The following is a 24778-nucleotide window of genomic DNA, read 5'->3' on the forward strand; positions in this document are numbered from 1 at the left end:
CGGACGGGCCGGAGGGCTGAGGGCAGCGCGGGCGGCGCGCAGCGGGCATGGCGGGTGTGGGGCTGCGGGCGGCCGCTCGGCGCTGCCTGCCGCGCCGAGACCACGGCGGGCCGCGAGCCGCTTCGTCCTCGCCCTCCTGTCCTGGTTGCGGCCCTCCGGGTCCCGGCGCCCACTGCCCCGGCGCCCCGCGCTCGGCGCCCGCCGGCGGCGCCGAGCCCAGCGCACACCTGTGGGCTCGATACCAGGACATGCGGAGACTGGTGCACGGTAGGTGAGCCCGAGCGGGAGGAGCGCCGGGCGTGTAGCCCTCTCGGCGGCACACGCGAGCCTGGCCGACGGACCGACGGACCGAGTTCCAGGGTACCGCTCCCGAGTCGTCCGGGGCGCCGCTCCTCGGGGGGAGCGCCGTGGTGGGGCTCGCCAGGGCCCCAGAGCCCTAAGGCCGGGCAACCCTTCGGGAGGGACTCCGGCGGAGGGTCCTGGGGGCTTCTGGGGACTCCCGGAGGCGGGCGGGTGCGCGGTTTGTTCCTCCGCTCAGTATTCAGGAGCTCGGGGTTCCTGTAGCGGCCGCCGGAAGGCGGGCCCCGTCGTCTTTCCTCAGGGTCCCGCCTGTTGGGAGGCCGAAGCGGAAACGCCCCCAACCCCTTGTTCTCTTCGGGGCCTTTAGTTGGGGCGGGAGTACTGGGGACAAAGCCAGCCAGCCGGCGGCGCTGGCCGAAGCGGGCTCCTAGAGATTCCTGACTCAAAAGATGCCGACTAGACTCTTCGGACGCCTCTAGATTCCGCCCTGGAGTCTCGCGCTCTCAGCTCAGGAGGGGAAGGCGTTGTTTGGAGAAACGACACCAAGTCGCCCAAGTCCCCTGGAATCCAGAAGGGTTGCTGCTTCCTTGGCCAGGGCACTTACTCCTCTATCCTCTCTCCCTCTGCAAAACTGGCAGATGAGGCCCCAGAGCACCCTGGTGAGGCCAGAGGGCTGGATATTTGTTCTGGTCTCTGGGGCCCTGCCTCTTTAGCAGACAGATGTGGTTGGGGCTTGACCCTATCACTGACCAGCTGGGTGGTGCTCAGCAAGCCTCTTCCTCTCGGACCCTCAGTGTCTTACATCGGAAAACACAGTCCTGGGGCCTCTGTCACAGGGTTGTGGTGCTGACTCGGAAAGAGTCCAGGAATGGATGGGGCAACTTCAGGAGGAGCCCCTCTGGGAGTGATATAGCTTTTGTCATCTTATAAGACAAAGTGGTCCTGTCTGGAAGATTCCAACTGCCTGAACGAGGGCTTTCACTCCAGCTGTGTAGAGACCTGGGAGTAGTATGGGTGGACAGGACTCACATTTTGAGGAGCTGAAGGCAGAATAAGCCCTGAGGACTGGTGGTTTTGAAGCCCTTGGGCCTCTATCAGGACCATCCCTGCCTCCCCCCGCCACCCAGTGGACTGGGCATACATGGGGTGCCGTTTAAGGACCTGTCTTTGCTCTGGGCCTCGAGAAGACCCTCAGTAGAGCAGCCTGAGAAGTCTGCATTGTAGGTGTGGGGGAGAGACATAGGAAAGTCTAGTGGGCTTTATCACTCAGGGCCCACTTGGATTTTCAGATCTTCACAGAGACCCCCCCCAAGCTCCTCTTGATGTGATAAGGGCAAGGTCATTTCCAAGATGCCATAGTGAGTGCCGGGATGGACCAGCCTTGCACCCCTGGGTCCTAACTATCCCCTTCTGGCTGGGTTTCCTTGGGGGAGATTCTGGACATTGAGACATGCTGATGCCTGTGGGCAAAACTTTGCCGGGGAGCCAGGCCCCAGGCCAGCCCCTCCCCCCCCCCAGCCTCATTGTGGTGACACTGGAAGGCTAGGCGGAGGGACAAAGTGATTGAGGCAGTTAGGGTGACCTGAATTCAAATCTCAGTTCCATGGCCTGTTGCTAGATGGTTTGGAGCAAGTGACTTTACCTCCCTGCACTCCAGTTTCTTCCTCTGGATGATGGAGGAATAAATGTGATCACCTCATGGGATTGGAGTGAGCTCTAAGGCACCAGCAGCAGCTGGGAGGATGGCCCCCACAAGTCTCATGGCTGCCATTGAGAGGAGTTGGCCTGGAAGGTGGGGGCTGGACAGTGAGACCAGTGAATTTGGGAGGCTGGTGCAGGTGGGGGGCATATCTCCTCACCTGGCCCCATGCACCACCACAGCCCTATGGAAGAAACTGGGGCCTTCTGGCCCCCAGAGCTATGGTTTTCTCAGTCTAGAAGCTGGGTCAGGAGGCCAGGCCTGTGGGCTGCTTCCCCATCCTGCTTTGTTCCTGGGAGGGTTGTCCATCCCTCGGAATATCCTCAAGGGCAGAGGCGAAAGCCTGGATTTGGCCAGAACTCAGTGCCAGGAAGGGGCTGCACAGCCAAGCAGACCCCTGCCCTCCTGGGGAACTACTGGGCTTTGTGCTGAGAGTCACAGATGGCACCCAGGAACTCAGGACCGTGGGAAGGGACATCTCAGAAGCAGCTTCATAAGAGAGCTGATGTCAGCTGTGTCTCATGTGCACCCAGGTGAGGAGTGTTCCATCTGCACCCACGAATCTGAAGCAGCTGCTCTTCCAGGCCTAAGGGCCACCAGAGGAACCAGCCACACCTGTTCCCCCACCCACATTCTGTACTTGTCTCCAAAGGAAAGGGGATGGGCGTGGAGCCTGTGTTCCAAAGGGACCTCTGAGGCAAATGTCTGCTCCATGGCCAAGGGCTTCTGCTTCAAGATCACAACTTGTGTCTGAGACAAAAATTAATTCACTGGAGGCTTGGGCTCTTTGGGCCTCAGCCACAGGCTAGAGGTCTCAGGAACGGGGCCACCTGGAGCCCCTGCAAGGCAGTGTGCTGTGTGTGCACCTAGTCCTGCCTGCTCCCCTCTGATTCCCTGCAACCCGTTTCTTTGAGGGAAACTGGGGACAGGGAAATGTGGGCTCCAGAGGTGCATTGCCCATTTAATCCTACATTTGCCACGGGTCCAGGTGGGAATGCTGCCCAGAGCACGTTCTGTATGACCCTCTTTTTAATTTTGTAGGTTGGTACAATTTTTATTCCTCCTTTAGAGACAAGGAAACTGAGCCCCAAAAGGTAAGGTGTGGTAATTTTCCTGAGGTCACAGCCATGTGAGGGAGGGCTCGGTCTGCTCTCTCTGACCTCAAAGCCCGTGCCCTTTCCCCGTCCACCTCCCCCACTGCACAGATGGGGGAAACAAAGGCAGATAAGCCTGGGAACCCTCAGCCCCCTAGGGAGCAGCCAGGGGATTGGGGTGGCTGTGACTGTATCCTCAGAGGAGAGCAGCCTGGGTAATGACCCAGAACCTACCACATGTCCCACCTGTCATAATTAGCAATGTTCCCTGCCTAGAGGTGATGCTGAAAACTCGGCCTCTGTACACCAGTGCTGAATCAAGTCTCGGAGACAGAGTTTTAGGTGAAGTAGAAGAGAATAGCTTTTCTGCTTTGCCAGGCAAAGGGGGACGCAGCAGGCTCCTGCCCCAAAACACTATCTCCCAACCCAGGAGGAGTTGGTAAGTTTTTCTAGCAATGGTGCAAGGGTGGGGTTGTTGAGAAGATTAGGGTGTGAGCAGGGTCTGCACTCCTTTAATCTCATCTCAGGTGGTCTCCTAATCTTGATGAGCTTCTCTGGTTCCTCAGATCTTGCCTCAGGTGTTTCTCGGCTGTTGCTCCCTTGTCTCCCCATCCTTTCCCTTCCCGACTAACAGCTGTTCAAATCTGCCCTTTGGAACCCAGGGAAGGTCATGGAGGCTGGAGTCTGTTCCCTACAAACAAGAAATGAGGGACAGAAAGGCTTCTGTGCCCAGGAGCCCCACAGGGTCTTGCTTGGTTTCACTCCCCCCTTTTCTTTGATACTCCTCAGTCTTGAGGAGAACAGATGTTGGACAAGATAAGGAATAATCGTTTTGGATAGAAATGTTAATCATAAACTTGGCAGAGGGACTCGGTTTTAATCCCCACTTCAATTTTATCTTTCCCCAAATCTTACTTCCTGCTGAAATGGGGCATAGATACCGAATTAGAAATATTAGAGGGCTTCCCTGATGGTGCAGTGGTTAAGAATCCGCCTGCCAATGCCGGGGACACAGGTTCAAGCCCTGGCCTGGGAAGATCCCACATGCCACGGAGCAACTAAGCCCGTGCGCCACAACTACTGAGCCTGAGCTCTAGAGCCTGTGCATTGCAATGAAGAGTAGCCCCCACTCGCTGCAAGGAGAGAACGCCTGCACACAGCAACGAAGACCCAACACAGCCAAAAATAAATAAATAAATTTATTAAAGAAACAGAAAGAAAGAAATATTAGAAATACTTGAATTCCTAGTCCTGGATCCAAGGAGTCCTGTATGATTAAGATCTCAATCCCTTAGTCTGCCATTTTGGTGCAACAGACCCAAGTTAAAGGTAAAACGAGTGACAACTGGATCTTTAGTAGATGGTGTAGATCTCACTTCCTTAGAAATTCAGGAGAATAAATCGGAAACCCAGTCTGGAACTGGGCTGTTGTAGCCAGTTGTTTCCAAACAATTCCCTGTAAGGGGGAAAACTCACCAAGTCAACCCTGAAGACTCGGAAATAGGAAGCTCACCACATATCCAGCAGTTAAGAATTATCAAGAGAATCAGCATATGAATCTATAGTTTTGTGGGGAAAAGTAAAAGGTATGAGAAAGAATAAGAAAACAAAACTTCATTACACTTGTCGGAACAAATACTTAAGGTTCCCCAAAGAGTGAGATGTCCACTTCTTAGGAGTCTTGTTCGCTGGCTGTAGGCAGGCGTGGCTGGTCAGTCTCTGGTGATCATCTTACTCTAGTGTGATGTACCCATGGTTTTACTCCATCCAGTTTCAGAGAGGTATGAGTGGTAAGAACATCATAGGCTCCCTTCCATTTCTCTTCAAGCTGCTGCTCAGGTTCTTGTTCTTTCCACACTTTCAGCAGCACCCTGTCTCCTGCTTTGAAGGGATGAAAGGGAGCTTCCAGGCGAGGGGGAGACCTGTGAGACACAAACTCATGCTTAGCGGTTAACAATTGACCAGTCTGTTGTACATACTGCTTAACTTATTTATTTGAAGTATAGTTGATTTACCATGTGCTAATTTCTGTTATATAAAAGTGACTCAGTTATACACATATATACTTTTTTTTTTTTTTTAGGCTGCATTGGGTCTTCGCTGCTGTGCGCGGTCTTTCTCTAGTTGCAGCGAGCAGGGGCTACTCTTTGTTGTGGCATGCAGGCTTCTCATTGTGGTGGCTTCTCTTGTTGTGGAGCATGGGCTCTAGGCGTGTGGGCTTCAGTAGTTGTGGCTCATGGGCTCTAGAGCACAGGCTCAGTAGTTGTGGTGCACGGGCTTAGTTGCTCCATGGCACGTGGGATCTTTCCGGACCAGGGCTCGAACCTGTGTCCCCTGCATTGGCAGGCGGATTCTTAACCACGGTGCCACCAGGGAAGCCCTACATTATTATTATTTTTTTTTTTTTTTTTTTTTTGCGGTATGCGGGCCTCTCACTGTTGTGGCCTCTCCCGTTGCGGAGCACAGGCTCCGGACGCACAGGCTCAGCAGCCATGGCTCACAGGCCCAGCCGCTCTGCGGCATGTGGGATCTTCCCGGACCGGGGCACAAACCCATGTCCCCTGCATCGGCAGGCAAACTCTCAACCACTGCGCCACCAGGGAAGCCCCCCTACATTATTTTTTTATAGTCTTTCCATTATGGTTTATCCCAGGAGATTGGATATAGTTCCTTGTGCTATACAGTAGGACCTTGTTGTTTATCCATTCTTTTTGTTTTTTTAAGATTTTTTTTTTAAATGGACCATTTTTTTTTTTAAGTCTTTATTGAATTTGTTACAGTATTGCTTCTGTTTTATGTTTTGGTTTTTGGCCACAAGGCATGTGGGATCTTAGCTCCCTGACCAGGGATCAAACCCACACCCTCTGCATTGAAAGGCAAAGTCTTAACCACTGGACTGCTAGGGAAGTCCCTGTTCATCCATTCTAAATGTAACAGTTGCATCCAGTAACCCCCAACTCCTAGTCCATCCCTCTGCCTCCCCACCTCCCCACCTCTCCCCTGGCAACCAAAAGTCTGTCTCTATGTCTGTGAATCTGTTTGTTTTGTAGATAGGTTCATTTGTGCCCTATTTTAGATTCCACATGTAAGTGAGATATATGGTATTTGTCTTTCAGACTTAGTTCACTTAGTGTGATAATCTCTCATTGCATCCATGCTTGCTGCAAATGGCATTATTTCATTCTTTTTATGGCTGAGTAGTATTCCATTTTTTATGTGTACCACATCTTCTTTATCCATTCATCTGTTGAACATTTAGGTTGTTTCCATGTCTTGGCTATTGTGAATAGTCCTGCTGTGAACATAGGGTGCATGTATCTTTTTGAATTATAGTTTTGTCTGGGTATATGCCCAGGATCGGGATTCCTGGATCATATGGTAGTTCTATTTTTAGTTTTCTGAGGAACCTCCACACTGTTTTCCATAGTGGCTGCACCAACTTGTATTCCCACCAAGAGTGGAATTCCCTTTTCTCCATACCCTCTCCAGCATTTGTTATTTGTAGACTTTTTAATGATGGGGATTCTGACTGGTGTGAAGTGGTACCTCATTGTAGTTTTGATTTGCATTTCTCTAATAATTAGTGATGTTGAGCATCTTTTCACATGCCTACTGGCCATCTAAATGTTTTCTTTGGAGAAATGTCTATTATGGTCTTCTGCCTGTTTTTTGATTGGTGTTTTTTTTTCTTTTTTTTGTTTTTTTTTTTGTTGTTGTTGTTGTTTGTTTTTTTGGCCGCACTGTGCAGCTTGCAGGATCTTAGTTCCTCAACCAGGGATGAAACCCGCACCCTCAGCAGTGAAAGTGCACAGTCCTAACCACTGGACCTCCAGGGAATTCCCTGGGTTGTTTGTTTTTTTGTTGTTGAGTTGTATGAGCTGTTAGTATATTTTGGAGATTAACTCTTGTCTGTCTCATCATTTGCAAATATTTTCTCCCATTCCGTACGTAGGTTGTCTTTTCATTTTTTGAGTGGTTTCCTTTGCTGTGCAAAAGCTTGTAAGTTTCATTAGGTCCCATTTTATTGTTTATTTTTGTTTTGGGAGACTGACCTAAGAAAACATTGGTACGATTTATGTCAGAGAATGTTTTGCCTGTGCTCTTCTAGGAGTTTTATGGTGTCATGTCTTACGTTTCAGTCTTTAAGCCATTTTTAGTTTATTTTTGTGCATGGTATGAGGGTGTGTTCTAACTTCATTGATTTACATGCAGCTGTCCAACTTTCCCAGAACCATGAACTGTTTTTCTTTCTTTACTCTTAGGAGCCAAGAATGGTCGCCTGTATATAATTTCTTAAGGGCTCAACCCTCGCCTGCTTCTAGGGGCCACCCACATATGGAGGAGAGCAATTGGCAAGCCCTTGTTCTATTTTAGATGAGTTTCCTGGCATAGCTTAGCAAAAGTTCTTCATGGTGTGATTCATCTTCTTAGCCTTTCTCATAGATCGGTGTCTCCATGCTGAGTGAAGTTTCCATTATATACCTAAAGCTTTATTTACTGTTTGTGTTATTTCTGCTATGAAAGCAGATCCATGGTCACTCTGAATAGTAGAGGGAAGGCTGTACCTAGGAATAATGTCCTTAAGAAGAGCTTTTGTCACTTCTAATACTTTTTCTGTTCTGGCTGGGAAGGCCTCTACTCAACCTTGATCCACGTGCAATCCTTGTAAATCTTTAGCCAAAATCTCGTTGAAGAGGGTGGGGGAATTTTTAAATCCTTGTGGCATCCCAAGTCTGATGTAGCTCAGAAAATTCAAGTTTGCAACAATACAGAAATATGTCCGAAATCACATATACAATGGTCAGTTCGTATTACCATAGTTACTCCATTTTGACTTTCAAATGCACTCCCCTCCTCAGTGTCAAAGCAGATGTACAATGCGTGTCTGAAAGGCCACAAAACAGGCCTTTTTTTAAAGTTAAACCATGCATAAGCCAGTGACTTCCCCACACCTCAATACATGCAGATTTTTTTCATCATTTTCCCTCTGATTGCAAATCTTTCAATAGAAAGCATTGATAATCAAAATAGCTGTCCCTCAATGCCGGGGTGATACAGCTGTTTGACCTGGTTGTAGACCATGTCCCTCCATGCTAGGCCTCCTTTATATTTGCCTAGTTAATCCACACTGGGGGAAAACTGATCAGGTATCGTGAACAAGCTCAGAGGTATGTTAGTGAGGAAACATTTTATAGGACATACATTTTATCATTTATACCCAATTGTCACACGAGCATTGTACATGTGCCTTAAGAAGTAGACCCCGCTCAGTGGTATGATATGACATTTATGAGAGACCTGTATTTGTCTGAAGGTCCTTCGCATAAATCTTGAAGATGAAGCACTTCTGCAAAAGCATCAGAGTACAATAACTGTCTATAAATGACAGAAGGACTTAAAGGATGCGGTTAAACATCTGATTACAATGTAATCGATAAAGAAACTTGGTTACAATAACCAGAATTACAACTGATTACATTTGATTTAACGTACCAAATCTTAATTAAATGTTTCTCTCTGAAATGCCTCAGGGGCCCTCTGAAGCATCTCAAAGTTAGCTGGAGGTCAAAAGAACTTTTAGAAACTGCCAAACAATGCTATTTACTTAACCAAAGTGAAAAGACTTTAAAGGTGAATACAGATCACTTAAAGGCAAAGGAACTCACAAGCTGTTATCAAAAGCAGTATTTCAAGAAAACTTTAGAGGAAGAAACCAAATCCAGTCTTGTCCCAGCCCACTCCCAACAAAATTCATTTACGCAACTAAATTTCCTTTTCCTTTTCTGCAGACCTTCTACAACTTTCTGTAAACATTTTGCCCCTTTTCCATTCAAAATCAACCAGCTCTAGGGCAAAAATCACTTTTTTTTTTCCTTAGGAAAATGCAGTGCCATTCCTCATACCATCTTTTGTTCAAAACACACAACCTACTTTCCTTAAGCAACTGTGAATTGTCTTCAGCACTCTGTAGATTTATAAACATAAATACCAATAATTTCTAAAGACACGTGCTTTCTTTTTTATTTAATATTCTTCATTCATTTATTTATGGCTGCGTCGGGTCTTAGTTGTGGCATGCGTGCTCTTCTTTGTGGCGTGCGGGGCTTCTCTCTAGTTGTGGCATGCGGGCTCCAGAGCGTGTGGGCTTAGTTGGTTGCCCCACAGCATGTGGGATCTTAGTTCCCCGACCAGGGATCAAACCCACATCTCCTGCATTGGAAGGTAGACTCTTAACCACTGGACCACCAGGGAAGTCCCAGACATGTGCTTTCTTATAAAGAATCACAGGGTGGCACCAGGTACCTTTAGTTCCTACATACCTTTAGTCTCTCTGCAAAGGGAAGCCAGTATTTAGTAATTAATGTTTCAGTATCTTATTTTACTTGGAAATGGCCTACCTATTCAATAAACTTCCATCATTTAACTTAATTTAGCACAACTCTACAATTTTAAGTTACCAAGCATCTGGAGAGATTATTCTTAAGTAGACATTCCTAAAATACTTATTCGTAAAGAGTTTACCTAAAAACTCTTAACCTCGTTTGCTTTACTTAACACTGATGATTCTAAAGACATGTCTATATTAATTAAACCAACAAGCTTAACCTACCTTCAGTAACAGATATCAATTCAGTACTGAATATTTCCGAGATCGTGTGGTCCAAAATTTATATTGGCCAATTTTTTAGACATTTAGATTTAACTTGTAAGCTCTTACTTTTAAGTCAATTAAACAGAGCTCATTTACAAGTTAGCTCCTACATAAAGACAGAACCAGAGATCTCACAGTTTTTCCACTTGAGTTTAATAAGGCTTTCTTTCCCCTGCCCTTTTTCTTCAGTCTCAGGAACTAGAGATGGTCTAGATAACATGTGTTCCTGAGGACCTAGGCACAGGGGGAAAGAAATACCAATTCCTTTTCATGGGAGCATAGCTGAAGAGCTCCTAGTTTTGTAAAAATACCCTAGGGGGTGTACAGAGATTGAACAGAGCTCTGGTCACCTATAACAAGGCTAGTCCAAAAGGGAAAATCCCAACCAACATTCCTCCACAGGCAAAGCCCCACGCAATAGGGAAGGATACACTGATGTTGTCACACGTGAGCTCTGTTATTCACAAAAGATGTCTCAACCAGTCAGTGCAAGTACTGACACACACACATACAAACAACAAACATGGTCCCACAAACAAAAGATCAGACAAGGCGTAGCCCAAAGATTCCATTTCCACTCCCGGACAGAGAATTCAAAGTGGCCCACAATGAGCAGGTAGAATTTTCCCACCCTGCGCAAGTCAGAGTGGCTCACCCCAAAACAATACACATAAAAGCACAAACGACAGATAAGCTATGGCCACACAGATAATTAGAGGAGGTGTAGTTTAAAAATTCTGCTTCCACTCCCAGACAAAGGTTTCCAAACAGATTGGCTCAGTTCTTGAAAAAGAACAAACCCAGAGTTGGCTCTTGGAGAGCCCAGAGTGGCTAGCCCAGATGGAGTGGAGAGAATTCCCAGCCTTTCCATTCCTGTGACAAAAGGATTCTAGCTGAAGAATAGAATAATAATTTAGGCTACCACACAAAGGCCACCTCTCCTTACTTTTAAGAATGTACATTGGCCAAACAGAATTACAATAGAATCTCATTCTTTTTAGCCATAGGTTGACCAGTCTGCCAGAATTTTCCCCAGGGGACTATCAGATGGACTCGAAGAAGAAGCACTTCCCATGTTTGATTGAAAGAACACTCACGCTCAGACCAAGAACAAACCAAAATCCTAGCCAGCAACAGAAGCCTCAAACCAAAGAAACCAAAAACCCAAACAGAAACCAAAACGAAATGGGCTTCCAAGTCCCACTTAGCCCGTGATCTCTGCCCAAGTGGTACACCTCTCAAATGGGATTTCCTGGAATGGAGAATCCCCCAAATGGGAACCAAGGTTCCCCCAAACGGACAGGGTCAAAGTGGCCACAGAGTACACGCTGGGGGACTTCCCCAAATGCTAGCCGAGGTGTTGTGACATCCCAAATGCTACTTTTATGCTTCCCCAAAATAATTCCTTGGAGTAGGAAGTCCAGGGTGGTCCAGGCAGGAGGAAGAGAGGAACATCCTCAAAGCGAAGATGACCTCGGCAGCTGGGCAGCTGCTAGGGTGGTCCCTAGCAGGACCACTCTTCCACTGTCTCGTCCCGCCTCGGAGTTCCAGCTGCCAGGATGGCCGATGGGCTATGACTGGGGCTCAGCCTTCCCAGACAAGGGTCCCAGGTGATATGGTCTCTAAAGGAATTCTTCAGCCCTCCACTCTTGAATGAGGCTGGCATGGAGAAAATCTTGGAGCATCCAATCAAGCCAGGGAACCACCCCACCCCACCCCCGCACCCGCCCCAGGACTGCCCACGAGTCAGCCCCATGTTGGGTGCCAAATTTGATGCTAAAAACTCAGCCTCCCTGCACCAGTGCCAAATCGAATCTTGGAGACAGAGTTTTGGGTGAAGTAGAACAGAATAGCTTTATTGCTTTGGCAGGCAAAGGGGGACAGGCTCCTGCGCCAAAAAACTATCTGCCAACCAGGGAGGAATTGGTGAGGAGTTTTTATAGCAGTCGTTCAAGGGTGGGGTTGCTGATAAGATTAGGGTGTGTGCAGGGTCTGCACTCCTTTAATCTTGTGGTCTCCTAATCTTTTTTTTTTCTTTTTTTAATTTATTTATTTTGGGCTGCACTGGGTCTTCATTGCTGCGCGTGAGCTTTCTTTAGTTGCGTCGAGCTGGGGCTACTCTTCGTTGTGGTGCGCAGGCTTCTCATTGCAGTGGCTTCTCTTGTTGTGGAGCACAGGCTCTAGGCACGTGGGCTTCAGTAGTTGTGGCGCACGGGCTTAGTTGCTCCATGGCATGTGGAATCTTCCCGGACCAGGGCTCAAACCCGTATCCCCTGCATTGGCAGGCAGATTCTTTTTTTTTTTTTTTTTTGGCTGCGTTGGGTCTCCGTTACTGTGCGCGGGCTTTCTCTAGTTGTGGTGAGCAGGGGGGCTACTCTTTGTTGCAGTGCGCTGGGCTTCTCATTGTGGTGGCTTCTCTTGTGGAGCAAGGGCTCCAGGCACGCAGGCTTCAGTAGTTGTGGTGCATGGGCTTAGTTGCTCCGTGGCATGTGGGATCTTCCCAGACCAGGGATCGAAGTCGTGTCTCCTGCATTGGCGGGTGGATTCTTAACCACTGCACCACCAGGGAAGTCCCAAGAGGCAGGTTTTTTTTTTTTTTGCGGTACGCGGGCCTCTCACTGTTGTGGCCTCTCCCGTTGCGGAGCACAGGCTCCGGACGCGCAGGCCCAGCAGCCATGGCTCACGGGCCCAGCTGCTCCGCGGCATGTGGGATCTTCCAGGACCAGGGCATGAATCCATGTCCCCTGCATCGGCAGGCGGATTCTTAACCACTGTGCCACCAGGGAAGCCCTGGTCTCCTAATCTTGATGAGCTTCTCTGGTTCCTCAAATCTTGCCTCAGGTTGTTTCTTGGCTGCTCCTCCCTTGTCTCCCCATCCTTTCCCTTCCCTACTAGCAGCTGTTCAAATCTGCCCTTTGGAACCCAGGGAAGGTCATGGAGGCTGGAGTGGGGGGCAGAAAGGCTTCTGTACCCAGGAGCCCCACAGGGTCCTGCTTGGTCCCAGGGGCAGTGAATGTCATTACGTGGACTGGTGGGCAGCTGAAATCCGATTAGAGGGGCCTCACTGTGAGACCTGTGGCAGGTGCACAGAGCTGGGGCCCTGAGCAGCAGCGGAGCTACCCAGTACCCCTCACCTTGATAATGTTCCTAAGTCCCAACCCCAGCTTCAGGCAAGGTGGAAAGTGTCAGAGCATAGCCAGGTGTCCCATGGGGCTTATGAGAGTCTGGAGGAGGCATGGCTCAGAGCAACTGGTAGGCTGCAGGCGGTGGTATAATCCAGGACCCATAGGGTCCTTACCCCACCCATGTGACCCTGGGCGAGTGACTTTTCACTGAGCCTCAGTTTGACCTAATGCTGCATTGAGCTAAGAGTACCATTTTAGGGTGTTTCCTGATCATCCTCATTATACTTATACCTCCTTCCTCTAGACCTCCTGCCTCCTGAGGTCTGCAGTCTCCTGAACCCAGCGGCCATCTATGCCAACAACGAGATCAGCCTGCGTGATGTCGAGGTCTACGGCTTCGACTATGACTACACCCTGGCCCAGTATGCGGACACGCTGCACCCAGAGATCTTCACTGCCGCCCGTGACATCCTGATTGAGCACTACAAGGTGAGGCCAGACAGGTAGGGTCCCAGGCCGGATCATGGGGCGCCCCTGGATGGGTGGCTGAATTGATCCCCTGAGGCAGCTGCCCAGCCAGCAGGTCTGTCAGTACTGCTGGCTCAGGCCTGACCTGATTTCCCCTGACAGTACCCGGAGGGGATTCGAAAGTATGACTACAACCCCAGCTTTGCCATCCGTGGCCTCCACTATGATATTCAGAAGGTGAGTGGCTAGACCACTGACTCCCTGGCCCCTCCTGACTGGATGTATATCAGAACTACCTCCTTAGCTGCCCGTCTCCTATGCGGGCGGGGGCGGTGCTCATCTTTCTACTCCCTTGGCCTCAAAGCTGTAGCTTCCTCTTGGCGTGCACATGATACCCTTGGTACCATCCAACTGGGGCTTCGGCATGGGGGTTAGCAAAGGCTGGCTCAGAGCTAATGGCAAACTCCTTCATTGCCCATCTTAACTCCCTTGGTGCCCTCAGAGTCTTCTGATGAAGATTGACGCCTTCCATTATGTGCAACTGGGGACAGCCTACAGGTCAGTGCTAACCTTGCCCTGACCGCACCCCAGCCTGCTGCTCCAGGTCCACACTGTCCTGCATCACCCCACGGTCCCCCACCCTACACCGTGGCCCGGGTTCAGGACCACTTCGGACTGGTGATCTCTGCATCCACCCAGGGGCCTTCAGCCTGTACCAGACGAAGAGGTGATCGACCTATATGGGGGCACCCAGCACATCCCACTGTACCAGATGAGTGGCTTCTATGGCAAGGTACTCGCTCCGTCTGCCACTGCCCAGGGCAGCCAGCTCCATGACCTCACAGCGGGTGCTGGCTCCCTGGGAGGCAGTGCCCACACCCTGGTGCACCAGCCCTGACCCACAGGCTGTGCCCCTCCACCAGTGTCCCAAGACATATTTGGAGCTCTTGGGTCTTCGGAGCTGGGGCTTGCTGAGTCAGTGGTCCTTCCTCAGGGTCCTTCCATCAAGCAGTTCATGGACATCTTCTCACTGCCAGAGATGGCACTGCTCTCCTGCGTGGTGGACCACTTCCTGGGCCATGGCCTGGAGTTTGACCAAGCACACCTCTATAAGGATGTGACGGTGAGGGCGCTAGGCCTGCCTCCCAGTGTGGCAGGGAAGGTGAAGTCCAGCCACAGCAGGGCAGGTCCTCCTGGGCTCCACTGTGGCCTCACTGTCCCTCCACTGCCCCCAGGACGCCATTCGAGATGTGCACGTGAAGGGCCTTATGTACCAGTGGATCGAGCGGGACATGGGTAAGGGGGGATGGTTGCCCTGCTGCGGCCTGTCCGGGCAGGGTGCAGGGCTGGCCCTCACAAGCTCCCATCTCCCCCCATTAGAGAAGTACATCCTGCGAGGGGATGAGACATTCGCCGTCCTGAGCCGCCTGGTGGCGCACGGGAAACAGCTGTTCCTCATCACCAACAGTCCTTTCAGCTTCGTGTGAGCCACCCCCGTGTCCCCCAACCCGTGGGAGGAGGGAGCAGGGCAGGGGCCTGAGTTGGGGTGGGCAGGCCTGGAGCCTCCCTCAGACACCTGCCACCTGTCCCACTCTGTCCCACCAGGGACAAGGGGATGCGGCACATGGTGGGTGCCGACTGGCGCCAACTCTTCGACGTGGTCATCGTCCAGGCAGACAAGCCCAGCTTCTTCACCGACCGGCGCAAGTATGGGCCTGGCAGGGGCGATGGGCCCAGGGAGCGGGGACTGGCCTCTGCTTGCCGCCCTGTGTGCCTGGGGTGGGGGCACCCCCTTGCTGATGGGCAGGTGAGCAGGTGGGCCTTTGCAGAGTGGGAGGTGTCCAGCCTGTGGTCCTGCCACAGACTGGAAATCAGGCCCTTTAACCCCACCCTAGGCCTTTCAACCCACCCTAGGCCTTTCAGAAAACTTGATGAGAAGGGCTCACTGCATTGGGACCGTATCACCCGCCTGGAAAAGGGCAAGATCTATCGTCAGGTGAGAGCCATCTAGGTGGGAGTTGTACCTGGTAGGGACCCCAGGGCCCAGCCACGGCCCCAGGCTGTGGCGGGGCTGCCGCACGGCCTCTTGGGCCCTGACCAGCCACCACACCTCTGTTGTGGCTCTGTCCCCTCACAGGAAGTGGCTCCCAGGGCCTGGCCCAATTGCTTGGCCTCTCTGTGCTGTGCTTTCCTCGTCTGTAAAAGAGGTATAATACTCTACTTGAGTGGTGGTGTAAAGCTCTTAGGTTGTTGGGGCATTCGTCAAGTGCCCAATAAATGGCCCTGCTTCTGCCTCGGGCTGAGCACTCTGCTGCAGCCAGATGAGCCTGGTTGGGGCCCCCGAGTTGGGCTGGTGGGGGCGCTGGCACAGGCCTCGAAGGAGACCCCTTTTCTGGCTGGCTAGGAGGGTGAGAAGGGCCTTGTGCTTGGTGGGGAAGTGTCAGGTGGCTGTGAGCAGGAGGTGATTAAGGCACTTGGCTCTGGGTGGAATGCGGAAATCCTGGCTGAGCTGGGCTTCTTGGAGATGGAGGTTCCAGAAGCTGGGGGCAGGGAAGAAGCCAGCAGTCGGGCCAGTGACAGCCACAGGGAGCAGCCTCGGGCCGCCCAGTGCCAAGGTCCCAGCCCTTCACCCCTGCCGACCGCTCGGCCTTCCACCCTGCTGGCCCCCAACTGTCGGTGGCCCCCTTGGGCACCAGCTTTACCCCTCGGCTCTGAGGCTGATGCTCCCTGTTGTCTTGGCATCCTGGCTGAGCCTGAGGAGGGTCACGCGTCTTTGTGGGGAACACTGATTTTTCTTCTCTGGCAGGCTTTAGACTTCTGTATGCCTCGTGTTCTGAAATTTCATTGTGTGCGTGGTTCTCGTGGTTCTCGTCGTCTTGGCACGTCCTCAGCGCCCCGCCCGATCGTACTTCCCTCCTGCTCCTCACCTTCTCTGCTTGAGCTTATTTCAACCATTAAGCCCTTCACAGCTACCTGTTTCCCCCACGGCTGTCACCTCCCCAGGCCTCTCACGCCCGCAGACTGCCTCTAGTAACTCCTTTTTGCTGGGTGTATATTCTCACTTCTGGGCTGTGGGTGCCTGCCCTGTGGAGGCTGCTGTACCTCCTGCTCTGTGCCCCCCGCAACCCCTGCCCCGGTTTCTGCTCCCCTGCCAGCTTCCTCTGCTGTGCTTGAGCCTGGCTGTTTTCATCTCTCCAGCTTTGGCGCAGGAGGGGCAGGCGGCCTCACAGTGAGGACTGCCATTGGTCTGCTGGGTCCCTCTGGGCTCAGGCTGAGGTGGCCTGCTTGCTTCAGGGCCATGGGGTCACTGCTGCAGTTTGTTTCCCACAAAGAGTGAACTCAATTCCTAGCTTGGGTGGGTGTGAGGGCACGGGGAGGGGAGGCCCAGGGCACCAGGCCAGGCCCATAGGAGACCTTCCTGCCCCAGGCAGACCCCCTTCCGGAGCCTGGAGGGGACAGCGAGGCCACGGGAAAGGGCAGCCCAGCATCCGGCTAGAGGGGCCTTTGCTGCCTCTGGGGATTAGGGATTTGGGAAGACTGGTGGAGAATTACCCTGGGGGAGCCCCTTCGGCACACTGGGCTTAGCCCGGTCTCCCCCGCCCACCCCCAATCTCTTCCCAGGGAAACCTGTTTGACTTCCTGCGTCTGACGGAATGGCGAGGCCCCCGTGTGCTCTACTTCGGAGACCACCTCTACAGTGACCTGGCGGTGAGGGCGGGAGGCGGGGATGGGTCGCAGTGGGGAGGGGAGGGGGACCTCCTGGCCGGCACTGAGCCCTGCCTACCCTGCACCCTGCCCCCCAGGATCTCATGCTGCGTCACGGCTGGCGCACAGGTGCCATTATCCCTGAGCTGGAGCGAGAGATCCGCATCATCAACACGGAGCAGTACATGCACTCGCTGACGTGGCAGCAGGCGCTCACGGGGCTACTGGAGCGTATGCAGGTGCGGGGGCAGCTGGACGTCTGCAGGGAGGTGGGGGGCCGCTGCCTGGCCGCACACACCCAGAGCACCCCTTGTCTCCCCCAGACCTACCAGGATGCCGAGTCTCGGCAGGTGCTGGCCGCCTGGATGAAGGAGCGGCAGGAGCTGAGGTGAGTGGCGGGGCCTGGGCAGGAGCCCCAGCCCAGCCCCCTCAGGAGCACCCCCATGAGTGCCCACATCTCCCTCCCCAGGTGCATCACCAAGGCCCTGTTCAATGCGCAGTTCGGGAGCATCTTTCGCACCTTCCACAACCCCACCTACTTCTCGCGGCGCCTGGTGCGCTTCTCCGACCTCTACATGGCCTCCCTCAGCTGTCTGCTCAACTACCGCGTGGACTTCACCTTCTACCCGCGCCGCACGCCCCTGCAGCACGAGGCACCGCTCTGGATGGATCAGCTCTGCACCGGATGCATGAAGACACCCTTCCTTGGCGATATGGCCCACATCCGCTGAGGGTACCTTTATTGTGTGGACCAGGCCCAGCCCCTGCTGTCCCCACCCACTCTGGGCAATAAAAGCCGCCTCCCTCCTGCTGGTGCCTCTGCTTCAGCACCGGCTGCGTCACTTGACCTCGAGGATCCTCTGGGTGTCAGGGAAGTCGTCCTCCAGGAGCGCGTCCTGAGGGGAGGACTGTATGTTTGTTAGTGGCTGGACTGAGACCAGGCCCTGGGTCCCCTTTCCCAAGCCCCCAGCCCCCGCACTCACGTCAAAGGGCTCACAAAAGGCATCATGGCTACCAAAGACCGGGTTGGGGACAGAGACCAGGGTTGGGCTCGTCCCTTCCTGCCATGGGGAGAAGTCATCAGCAGCATCATCTTCCGCCTGGGAAGGGAGGTGAGTAGTGAGAGGCCTCAAGCAAGCTCGGTGGGCCCAGACCCCACCAACCCCATCGGTCTCCAGCCCAGCCTACCTGGAAGGCAGAGAAGCCAAAGCCTGCGGACCTGCTTCGGGCACGAAGGTAGAGGGCTCCGGCCGCAAGGCCAAGGAGCACTCCAGCAGCTACCACAGCCCCTGCGCCTGCTGCCACAGGTGGGGCCTCCGGGGCCAACACTGCCCGCTGCCAATGAGGAGAGCATCAAGAGACCTGGCCAGAGCGGTCTCCTCACCCCTTGCCCACCCCTGGCCAACTCACAGGCTGTGGGGGTGCCAGGAGGGGGCTGGCCAGAGTGTGGATGATGCCGTTGAAGGCCACGATGTCCCACACAATGACATGGCTAACCACAACTGCTCCTGGGACCTGTGGGGAGACCAGGTCAGGCCCAGTGGGTGAGTGAGGGCTGGGGCCAGTAGGGGAGGAGCAGCCTCCAGACTCACCACAGGGGCCTGAGAACTGTTGTCAGGGCCCATGTCACTGATGATGAGGCTGAGGCCTGAGTGGGCGGGAAGCAAGGTACCCTGGCTGGCGTTGGTGCTCAGGAAGGTGGTATTGGAGGCGTGTAGCTCCAGGTCTGGGCCGCTCAGTGTCTGTGGGCAAAGCAGGGCCTGTTGGCCTGGGCCAGCTAGAGGGAGCAGAGTTGGGCCCTGCTCTCCCCACATCCCCTGCTACTTACCAGGTTGTCCATAAAGCCTTCGTTGACAGGGACGAAGAGTGTCTTGTAGGTGAGCTCGTCGTCCAGGAAGTCCAGGAAGTCGAGACCCCTCGGGGTGGCATTGGCATAACCCAGTAGCATCTGGGATGGTGGGGACAGGGTTGTGGGTAGGCTCTCTCCACGGGGATCCCAGCTGTACCACCCCCCGGTCCTAAGCCTGGGCCCCTGCACACCCCGTAGAAGGTGGAGAAGTTGGCAGTGGTGGCCAGTACATCAAGCAGCTTCCCATTGCACACGCTGGCCCCATCACCCACGAAGCCATCGCGGCATCGGCAGGCCACGTCTGCAGGAAAGGCAGTGAGTTAGTGGGTCAGTGGGAAAAGGCAGGGCAGAGAATGGGGTGTGGTGGGTGGCTGTACCTTGCATGCGGTAGCAGTAGGCGTCCCAGCACTCCGACAGGTTCTCCCGGGCACCCAGACTGACCACGCCCACCTGACCATCGCCACAGTCTGCTGCCGGGAAAACGACGGGATGGGCAGCCGAGCCATTGGCCAGCCAGCCCACAAGGCAGAGGTGGAAGCCCAGCTGTAGGGGTACAAACAGATGCTGAGACCCAAGACCCAACTCAAGGGGCCCCCACAGGCTTGGCTCCAGACTCCTGGGCCCCGCGCACCTGCTGGGCAGCAGAGAGCTGAGGGAGAGAAGCAAGCACAGCTCCTTGGGCCCCACAGGCTGCCTCGGCCTGTGAGAAATTCAGGCTGTAGGAGCCACTGGGGGCCTGGAGGTGGAAGACACCAGCTCGTTTTTCTGTGGAAGGCAGGGATGCATGGTCAGAGGGCCAGCACCGAGGTAAAGCCGGGGTGCTGGGAGAGGGCAGGGAAGCACACCCTGGAAGTGCAGGTCAGTGCACACAGCGTCCACGTGACAGGGTGGTGGCTGGTCCAGGCAGCGGTCCACGGGCGGCTCAGGCTCCTCCAGACACTGCAGTCCATCACCCACGTAGCCGGCGTGGCACGCACAGCGCCGTGTGTTCTGGACAGCAGATCAGGTGGGCGCCCTTCAGGGACTGGGGCAGCCGCTCATCGGGGGGCCCCCGCCCAGCTGCTTGGCTGCCCGCCTGCTCACCGGTCCAGTGCTCAGGCAATCAGCGTGCTCGCTGCAGCCCCCGCGGTGGCCATCCTCACAGGGGTTGCGGGCCCGGCAGCTCCAGCCATCACCCTCGTAGTCGGGCAGGCAGGTGCAGGTGACCACTGTGCCTACCTGGCTGCAGTTGGCATGCTCGCTGCACCCGCCACGCCCATGCTGGCACAGGTCTACCACTGGAGGCAGCGAGAGAGTGGTTGGACCAGGCGACAGGAGGGGAGGGGAGTGGGGCCTCCCACCTCACATTCCTGCTCACCTGTGCACGTGCGGCCATCCCCTTCGTAGCCCAGGCTGCACTCACAGCTGTGGCCAGCGCGGCACACGGCCTGGGATGCGCAAGGTGGAGCACACACAGGCTGCAGCTCTGTCCCCCAGGGCCCACCCCACACATCCAGGTTAGTGGCTGCCCTCCTAGACCCCCTTCCACCTCACTGTGCAGTTGGGGCATGCACTGGTGTGTGCAGGTATACAAGTGTGCAGGGTCGGCACAAGCACAGGGCCCACTCACCCAGCTGCACCTCACAGTGTGGCCCAGTCCAGCCCTCATCACAGAAGCAGGAGCCAGAGCCCCCCAGGCCCTCATCGCAGTGGCCATGGGAGGTACAGTTGCAGGCTGGGGAGAGGGACAGGCAGGATGGTGGCGGCACATGGGCCATGTGGATTAGGGAGCAGGATAGGGCAGGGTCGGGCAGGACAGCCTACCTTGGCAAAGGGGCCCAAAGGCACCTGGGGCACAGAGTTCACATGCCATCCCGGCAAACCTCGAATGGCACCTACAGTTCCCGCTGCCGCTCATGCCGTCCATGCACGTGCCATGGCCATTACAGGGGCTGCTGGCACCCCCAGGGCAAGCTAGGGGTTAGGGTGGGAGAAGAGAGGTGGGGCCAGGGACGCTCATCAGGAGCCGCAGACACGCATCCCCAGCCTAGCCACACAGTCCGTCCGCCACCCAGCAGCAGCAGAGGCTCTTGCAGAAGCAGCAATCCACCCAACTCCCCACGCCCTGGAGAACACCCGGACCCCCAACACACCCCACCAGGTCCTGTACCATCTACACACCCACCCCAGCTCTTAGAGCGTTCTCACCTGGTAAGATCCACTCCCCGCCCCCAGCCCCTGACCACCCTGACACCCTTTCTGAGGCACAACGGCCAGAACTACGCCCTTGGCCACCTTGGGAGCTGGAGAAGCCAGCCAGCAGCCTCCACAGCTTCAGGACACTCACCTCGGCACTCACTGCCATAGTGACCAGGGCAGCAGCTGGGCTTCCAGGTGGTGGTGACACAGTTGCGGTAGCAGCCCCTGCCCAGGCCTTGGGGCTGACCCCAGTGGCTGGGCCGGGCCCAAACACTGCGCAGTGCCAGGGAGTGCAGCGGAGGAGACGTCCAGAACTTTGAGAAGTAGCGCCAGCAGCCCTCAGGGCTGCCCTGGGCCAAGAGGAATCGGGCTGCAAACCTGAGCTTGGTAGGCCCTGGGCCCTTCCCCCACCCCCACCTGGCTCCCAGCCCCTTACCTGCTCCTGTGAGCCCTCAGGACAGGGTGGTTCCAGCCCACAAACGCTGCAAACCTTCTGCAAGGAAGGGAGACCAACAAAGCAAGCTCAAGTGAGTGGACAGGACAGGTGGGCTTAGGCCCCTGCCTATCCATCCACCTCTGGCCTGTGGCCTCCCTCACCAGCCACAGAGGCCGAGTCTCAAAGCGGTCACACCGGGCACCAAGGCCAGGTGGCTCCAGCAGCTGGTCGATGCCGTAAGCCAGGCCCCCCTCAAAGGGCAGGTGTCGCTGCACAATCCGGGCGTCCTCCTCTCCCACCGTGAGCTCACCCTGCAGGCGGAAGATGTGGAGTAAGTACGTGGTGGATCACAGGTGTACTGCAGCCCCCACCCCCCGCCCCGCCCTGCCAGTGCCAGGGCCCCTGCCTCCTGCTTCCCTCATTCAAGCTTCCTCCCCAGACTCACCGGCCGGGTACGGCTGCAGGAGAAGGAGATGGGGGTCCCATGCATGGTGCGCAGTGGGCCCAGGTTGGGCAGGTCAGATGCCAAGGCCTGAGCAGATGGAGCACAGTTGGAGCTGGGAGGGCAGGCTCAGTGGCAGGCAGTGGGGACCAAGGTCTGGGAGTGCACCCACCTCGACGTTGCGGATCATGTGGCCCCGCACAATAGCCGCCAGCTTGTCACGGTGGTCTTTATGGTATAGCCAGACCTGGCGATCGGGAGGCAAGGCTTGCAGGGCGGAGTCTGTGGGCCACAGCATTGTGAAGGGCCTATGGAATGAATCTCGAAGCAGGGGCAGCAGGCCAGCCATCTGGTAGGATAGAGGTGTGACAGTCCCGTCAGAGGATGGTGGGCAGATGGAGGGGCTCCAGGGACCCAGGTGACCTTCCCACCAGCCACATGCCTCTGTAGCCATCCCAGGCCAATAGACATGGACAATACATACAAGTTGTCAAGTGTGTGGGCACAAATAAGCACACTCTTGTGCTCACTGGGACGCTCATGCCCACAAATATGTCCCTGTGCACAGAAAGGTGAGCACACACGTTGACAGTCGCCCGCATATACACACTTAAACGTGCACATATACACACACTGAAAGGGTCACACACAGGAGCAGTACCGTCACAAGGCCACTGAAGATCTTGTAACCGAAGCTCTCCGCAGCGGCGGTGAAGTTTCTCTGGGGACAGGCGCTCAGTGAACAGTGAGGTCAGGAGGGGAGGGAGGATCCCAGGCCCCTGGGCGCCTGCCTTCCAGCTCCCCGCCCGCACCCAGGTCATACCTGCGGAATCGGGGCAGCGTCAGGCTCCCAGTGCAGTGCTTCAGGTGGCAGTAGGACACGGTCGATGAAATGCAAGACACCGTTCACAGCCTCGTGGTCGCTGCTCACCAGGCGCGCGAAGTCATTGATGTATATGTTGCCCTGGGGGTGGGGCCGGGATTGAATAAAGCCAATTAGTGGGGTGCTCAGGGAGCTGTGGGTGGGGCCTGAGGTGGGAGCAGAGCCTGGGTTGGGTGAGTCTTGGGGCAGGAAGTGGGCGGGGTCAAGGCTCAGGGTGGGTCTTGCCTCCAGCCCAGGGAAACAGCCACCCAGGGAAACAACCACTGGACTTGGCTGGTGGGAGCTGTGTAGACACAGGGCCAAGCTCAGAAGTCCTGAGCCCAGGACTGGCCCCTGGTAGTGGGTGGGGTCCGGGGACAGACTCATCTCCCTCTCATTAAAGCCGCCCTGGCCCTGGGAAGGTGAGACGGTCTTAAAAGCATGGGGACAGGGCATAGATGCGGGGCTTGAGAGCAGCTGAGTCCTTGGTCTGTGGACAGTCCATGTCGGGGACCAGGACCTGGGCTCACCTCCCTCTCACTGAAGCGCAGCGGGTGCCCGGAGAGTGTGGTGGCATAGCCCTCCTCTAGCAGCTCCTGGCTTCGCAGCTGCCGGCAACCAGCCACGTGATAGCGGAACACAAGCTGGCGATTGGCACGAATCCGGGCCAGCTCATCCTGGAGTGGGAGTCATGAGGGCACAAGGGTGCCCTGACTTCCACCTCTGCCCAGGCAGCGCCCACCCCCCAGAATCCCCAGCCTTGCTCCAGGGGCTGAGTTACCTGCGACAGGTTGGTCATTAGATCTGCGTGCGGCACAAAGATTGTGAAAGGCCCATCCCCCTTGAGCTCCTTGTATTCCTGGGGGGAGAGGGAAACAGCTTAAGTGGAAGAAGGGCGACCTGGGACCAACTCGAGGTTTCCACTGATTTTCTGGGAGAGACACAGACTCAGAAACCAAGCCAGCCAGCCCTCTGACCAAATGAGAATATCATGGCCCAGAGACAGGTGGGATTTGCAGGTCAGAGAGGCCCAGGCTGGACCAAGGATGTGCAGGCCAGCTGGTTACTCACCAGGAGATGGAGGCTGAAGAATGAGGCATGCTTGTCCCGAAGGAGCTCCTGGATCAGGGGAGACAAGGATCAGCTCAGATTGTGGTTGGCCTCCATTCAGGGCTGGTGCCTGTCCCAGCACCTAGAGCCCAAGGTCTGGCCAAGATAGAGATGAGGAAAGGAAAGCCAGGGTGGTCTGTGCGGGGATCAGGATTGGTTTCATGGATCATAACTGGGTCATGCCTAGGTGGAGTCAGGGGTCAGGCTCAAGTCCTGGTCAGGGCCAGGATCAGGATCAAATCTGGGGTCTTAACCAATATCACGGGTCAGGCCCATGGGCGGCATTGCCAAGGCTCGGTCAGGGGTCCTACTTGGGCATCATTACCAGGCCGACTCGGGCACGGCAGGTGAAGCCATCACCCACAGTGTGGACTGCATCGCAGGTACACATCCTCTGGCCATCCCCTGTGCTTTTGCACACAGCATAGGGGCTGCAGCCTCCATTGTTCTGAGGCAGGGACAGGAAAGAGGCATCAGTGACTCCCAGGACTGCTGCCCCAACCAGCTGTGGGGAAGGGGCCATGAAGTTCCCTCCCCAACACCCAAGGCCCTGTTTCCTACTAATCAGTCAGACTTGACCTTGACCCCTCAGTCAGAGCGCAGGTGGCTCACCCTTCAGAAGAACTCAGGACCCTGCTGGGGGTGAGGAAGGCTGGTTCCCGCCCCAGTCCCCTCCCCCTGTGGAACTGGGTGCGACTTGGGGGCCTGACCTGGGAGCAGGGGTCCAGGAGCACACAAGTCCGGATGCCGTCCCCACTGTAACCCTCGCGGCAGCTGCAGGAGACCTGTCCCAAATCCTAATCAGTGGGGCTGCTGGTACCCTAGAGTGGGCCAGCGCCCTGGACAGAAGGAGCACCC

At 55.1% G+C, this 24778-nt stretch overlaps 2 protein-coding genes across 4 annotated transcripts in view; one reads left to right on the plus strand and one right to left on the minus strand.

Moving 5' to 3' along the window:
* On the plus strand, positions 1–17853 carry NT5DC2 (5'-nucleotidase domain containing 2). The gene is made up of 14 exons (XM_082848746.1): positions 1–267; positions 13175–13359; positions 13501–13575; positions 13841–13896; positions 14038–14131; positions 14333–14461; positions 14574–14634; positions 14719–14821; positions 14944–15045; positions 15253–15334; positions 16960–17046; positions 17142–17282; positions 17367–17431; positions 17513–17853. The coding sequence occupies exons 1-14, from the start codon at positions 48–50 to the stop codon at positions 17772–17774; spliced, it is 1662 nt and encodes a 553-aa protein (XP_082704872.1). The 5' UTR covers positions 1–47; the 3' UTR covers positions 17775–17853.
* STAB1 (stabilin 1) overlaps positions 17814–24778 on the minus strand; it is a 26899-nt gene continuing 19934 nt past the window's right edge. Inside the window, exons 44-69 of one of the 3 annotated variants that reach the window (XM_082848742.1) lie at positions 24631–24705; positions 24246–24368; positions 23882–23929; positions 23592–23669; positions 23341–23487; positions 22772–22912; positions 22610–22669; positions 22121–22297; positions 21952–22038; positions 21668–21817; positions 21507–21563; positions 21219–21420; positions 20696–20845; positions 20502–20606; positions 20250–20357; positions 19976–20169; positions 19738–19882; positions 19524–19657; positions 19270–19435; positions 19084–19193; positions 18872–18991; positions 18636–18785; positions 18454–18558; positions 18232–18378; positions 18027–18143; positions 17814–17951 (exon numbers count right to left, since the gene is read on the minus strand). In XM_082848742.1, the coding sequence (XP_082704868.1) occupies positions 17883–17951; positions 18027–18143; positions 18232–18378; positions 18454–18558; positions 18636–18785; positions 18872–18991; positions 19084–19193; positions 19270–19435; positions 19524–19657; positions 19738–19882; positions 19976–20169; positions 20250–20357; positions 20502–20606; positions 20696–20845; positions 21219–21420; positions 21507–21563; positions 21668–21817; positions 21952–22038; positions 22121–22297; positions 22610–22669; positions 22772–22912; positions 23341–23487; positions 23592–23669; positions 23882–23929; positions 24246–24368; positions 24631–24705 (3165 nt within the window). In that variant the 3' untranslated portion in view covers positions 17814–17882. Of the gene's footprint in view, positions 17952–18026; positions 18144–18231; positions 18379–18453; positions 18559–18635; positions 18786–18871; positions 18992–19083; positions 19194–19269; positions 19436–19523; positions 19658–19737; positions 19883–19975; positions 20170–20249; positions 20358–20501; positions 20607–20695; positions 20846–21218; positions 21421–21506; positions 21564–21667; positions 21818–21951; positions 22039–22120; positions 22298–22609; positions 22670–22771; positions 22913–23340; positions 23488–23591; positions 23670–23881; positions 23930–24245; positions 24369–24630; positions 24706–24778 lie in introns of those variants that run through there. The other 2 variants (XM_082848743.1, XM_082848744.1) reach the window with 2 other exon arrangements.

The sequence above is a fragment of the Leucopleurus acutus genome (assembly GCF_964270905.1).
Source record: "Leucopleurus acutus genome assembly, chromosome: 10".
In the NCBI taxonomy this organism is placed as follows: domain Eukaryota; kingdom Metazoa; phylum Chordata; class Mammalia; order Artiodactyla; family Delphinidae; genus Leucopleurus; species Leucopleurus acutus.

Excerpts from the sequence above, each read along its gene's own strand:
- NT5DC2 (XM_082848746.1), top strand. The coding sequence starts at position 48 with ATGGCGGGTGTGGGGCTGCGGGCGGCCGCTCGGCGCTGCCTGCCGCGC. Across the intron at positions 268-13,174 it reads CATGCGGAGACTGGTGCACG|ACCTCCTGCCTCCTGAGGTC; the intron begins GTAGGTGAGCCC and ends TCCTTCCTCTAG. Across the intron at positions 13,576-13,840 it reads TCCACTATGATATTCAGAAG|AGTCTTCTGATGAAGATTGA; the intron begins GTGAGTGGCTAG and ends TGGTGCCCTCAG.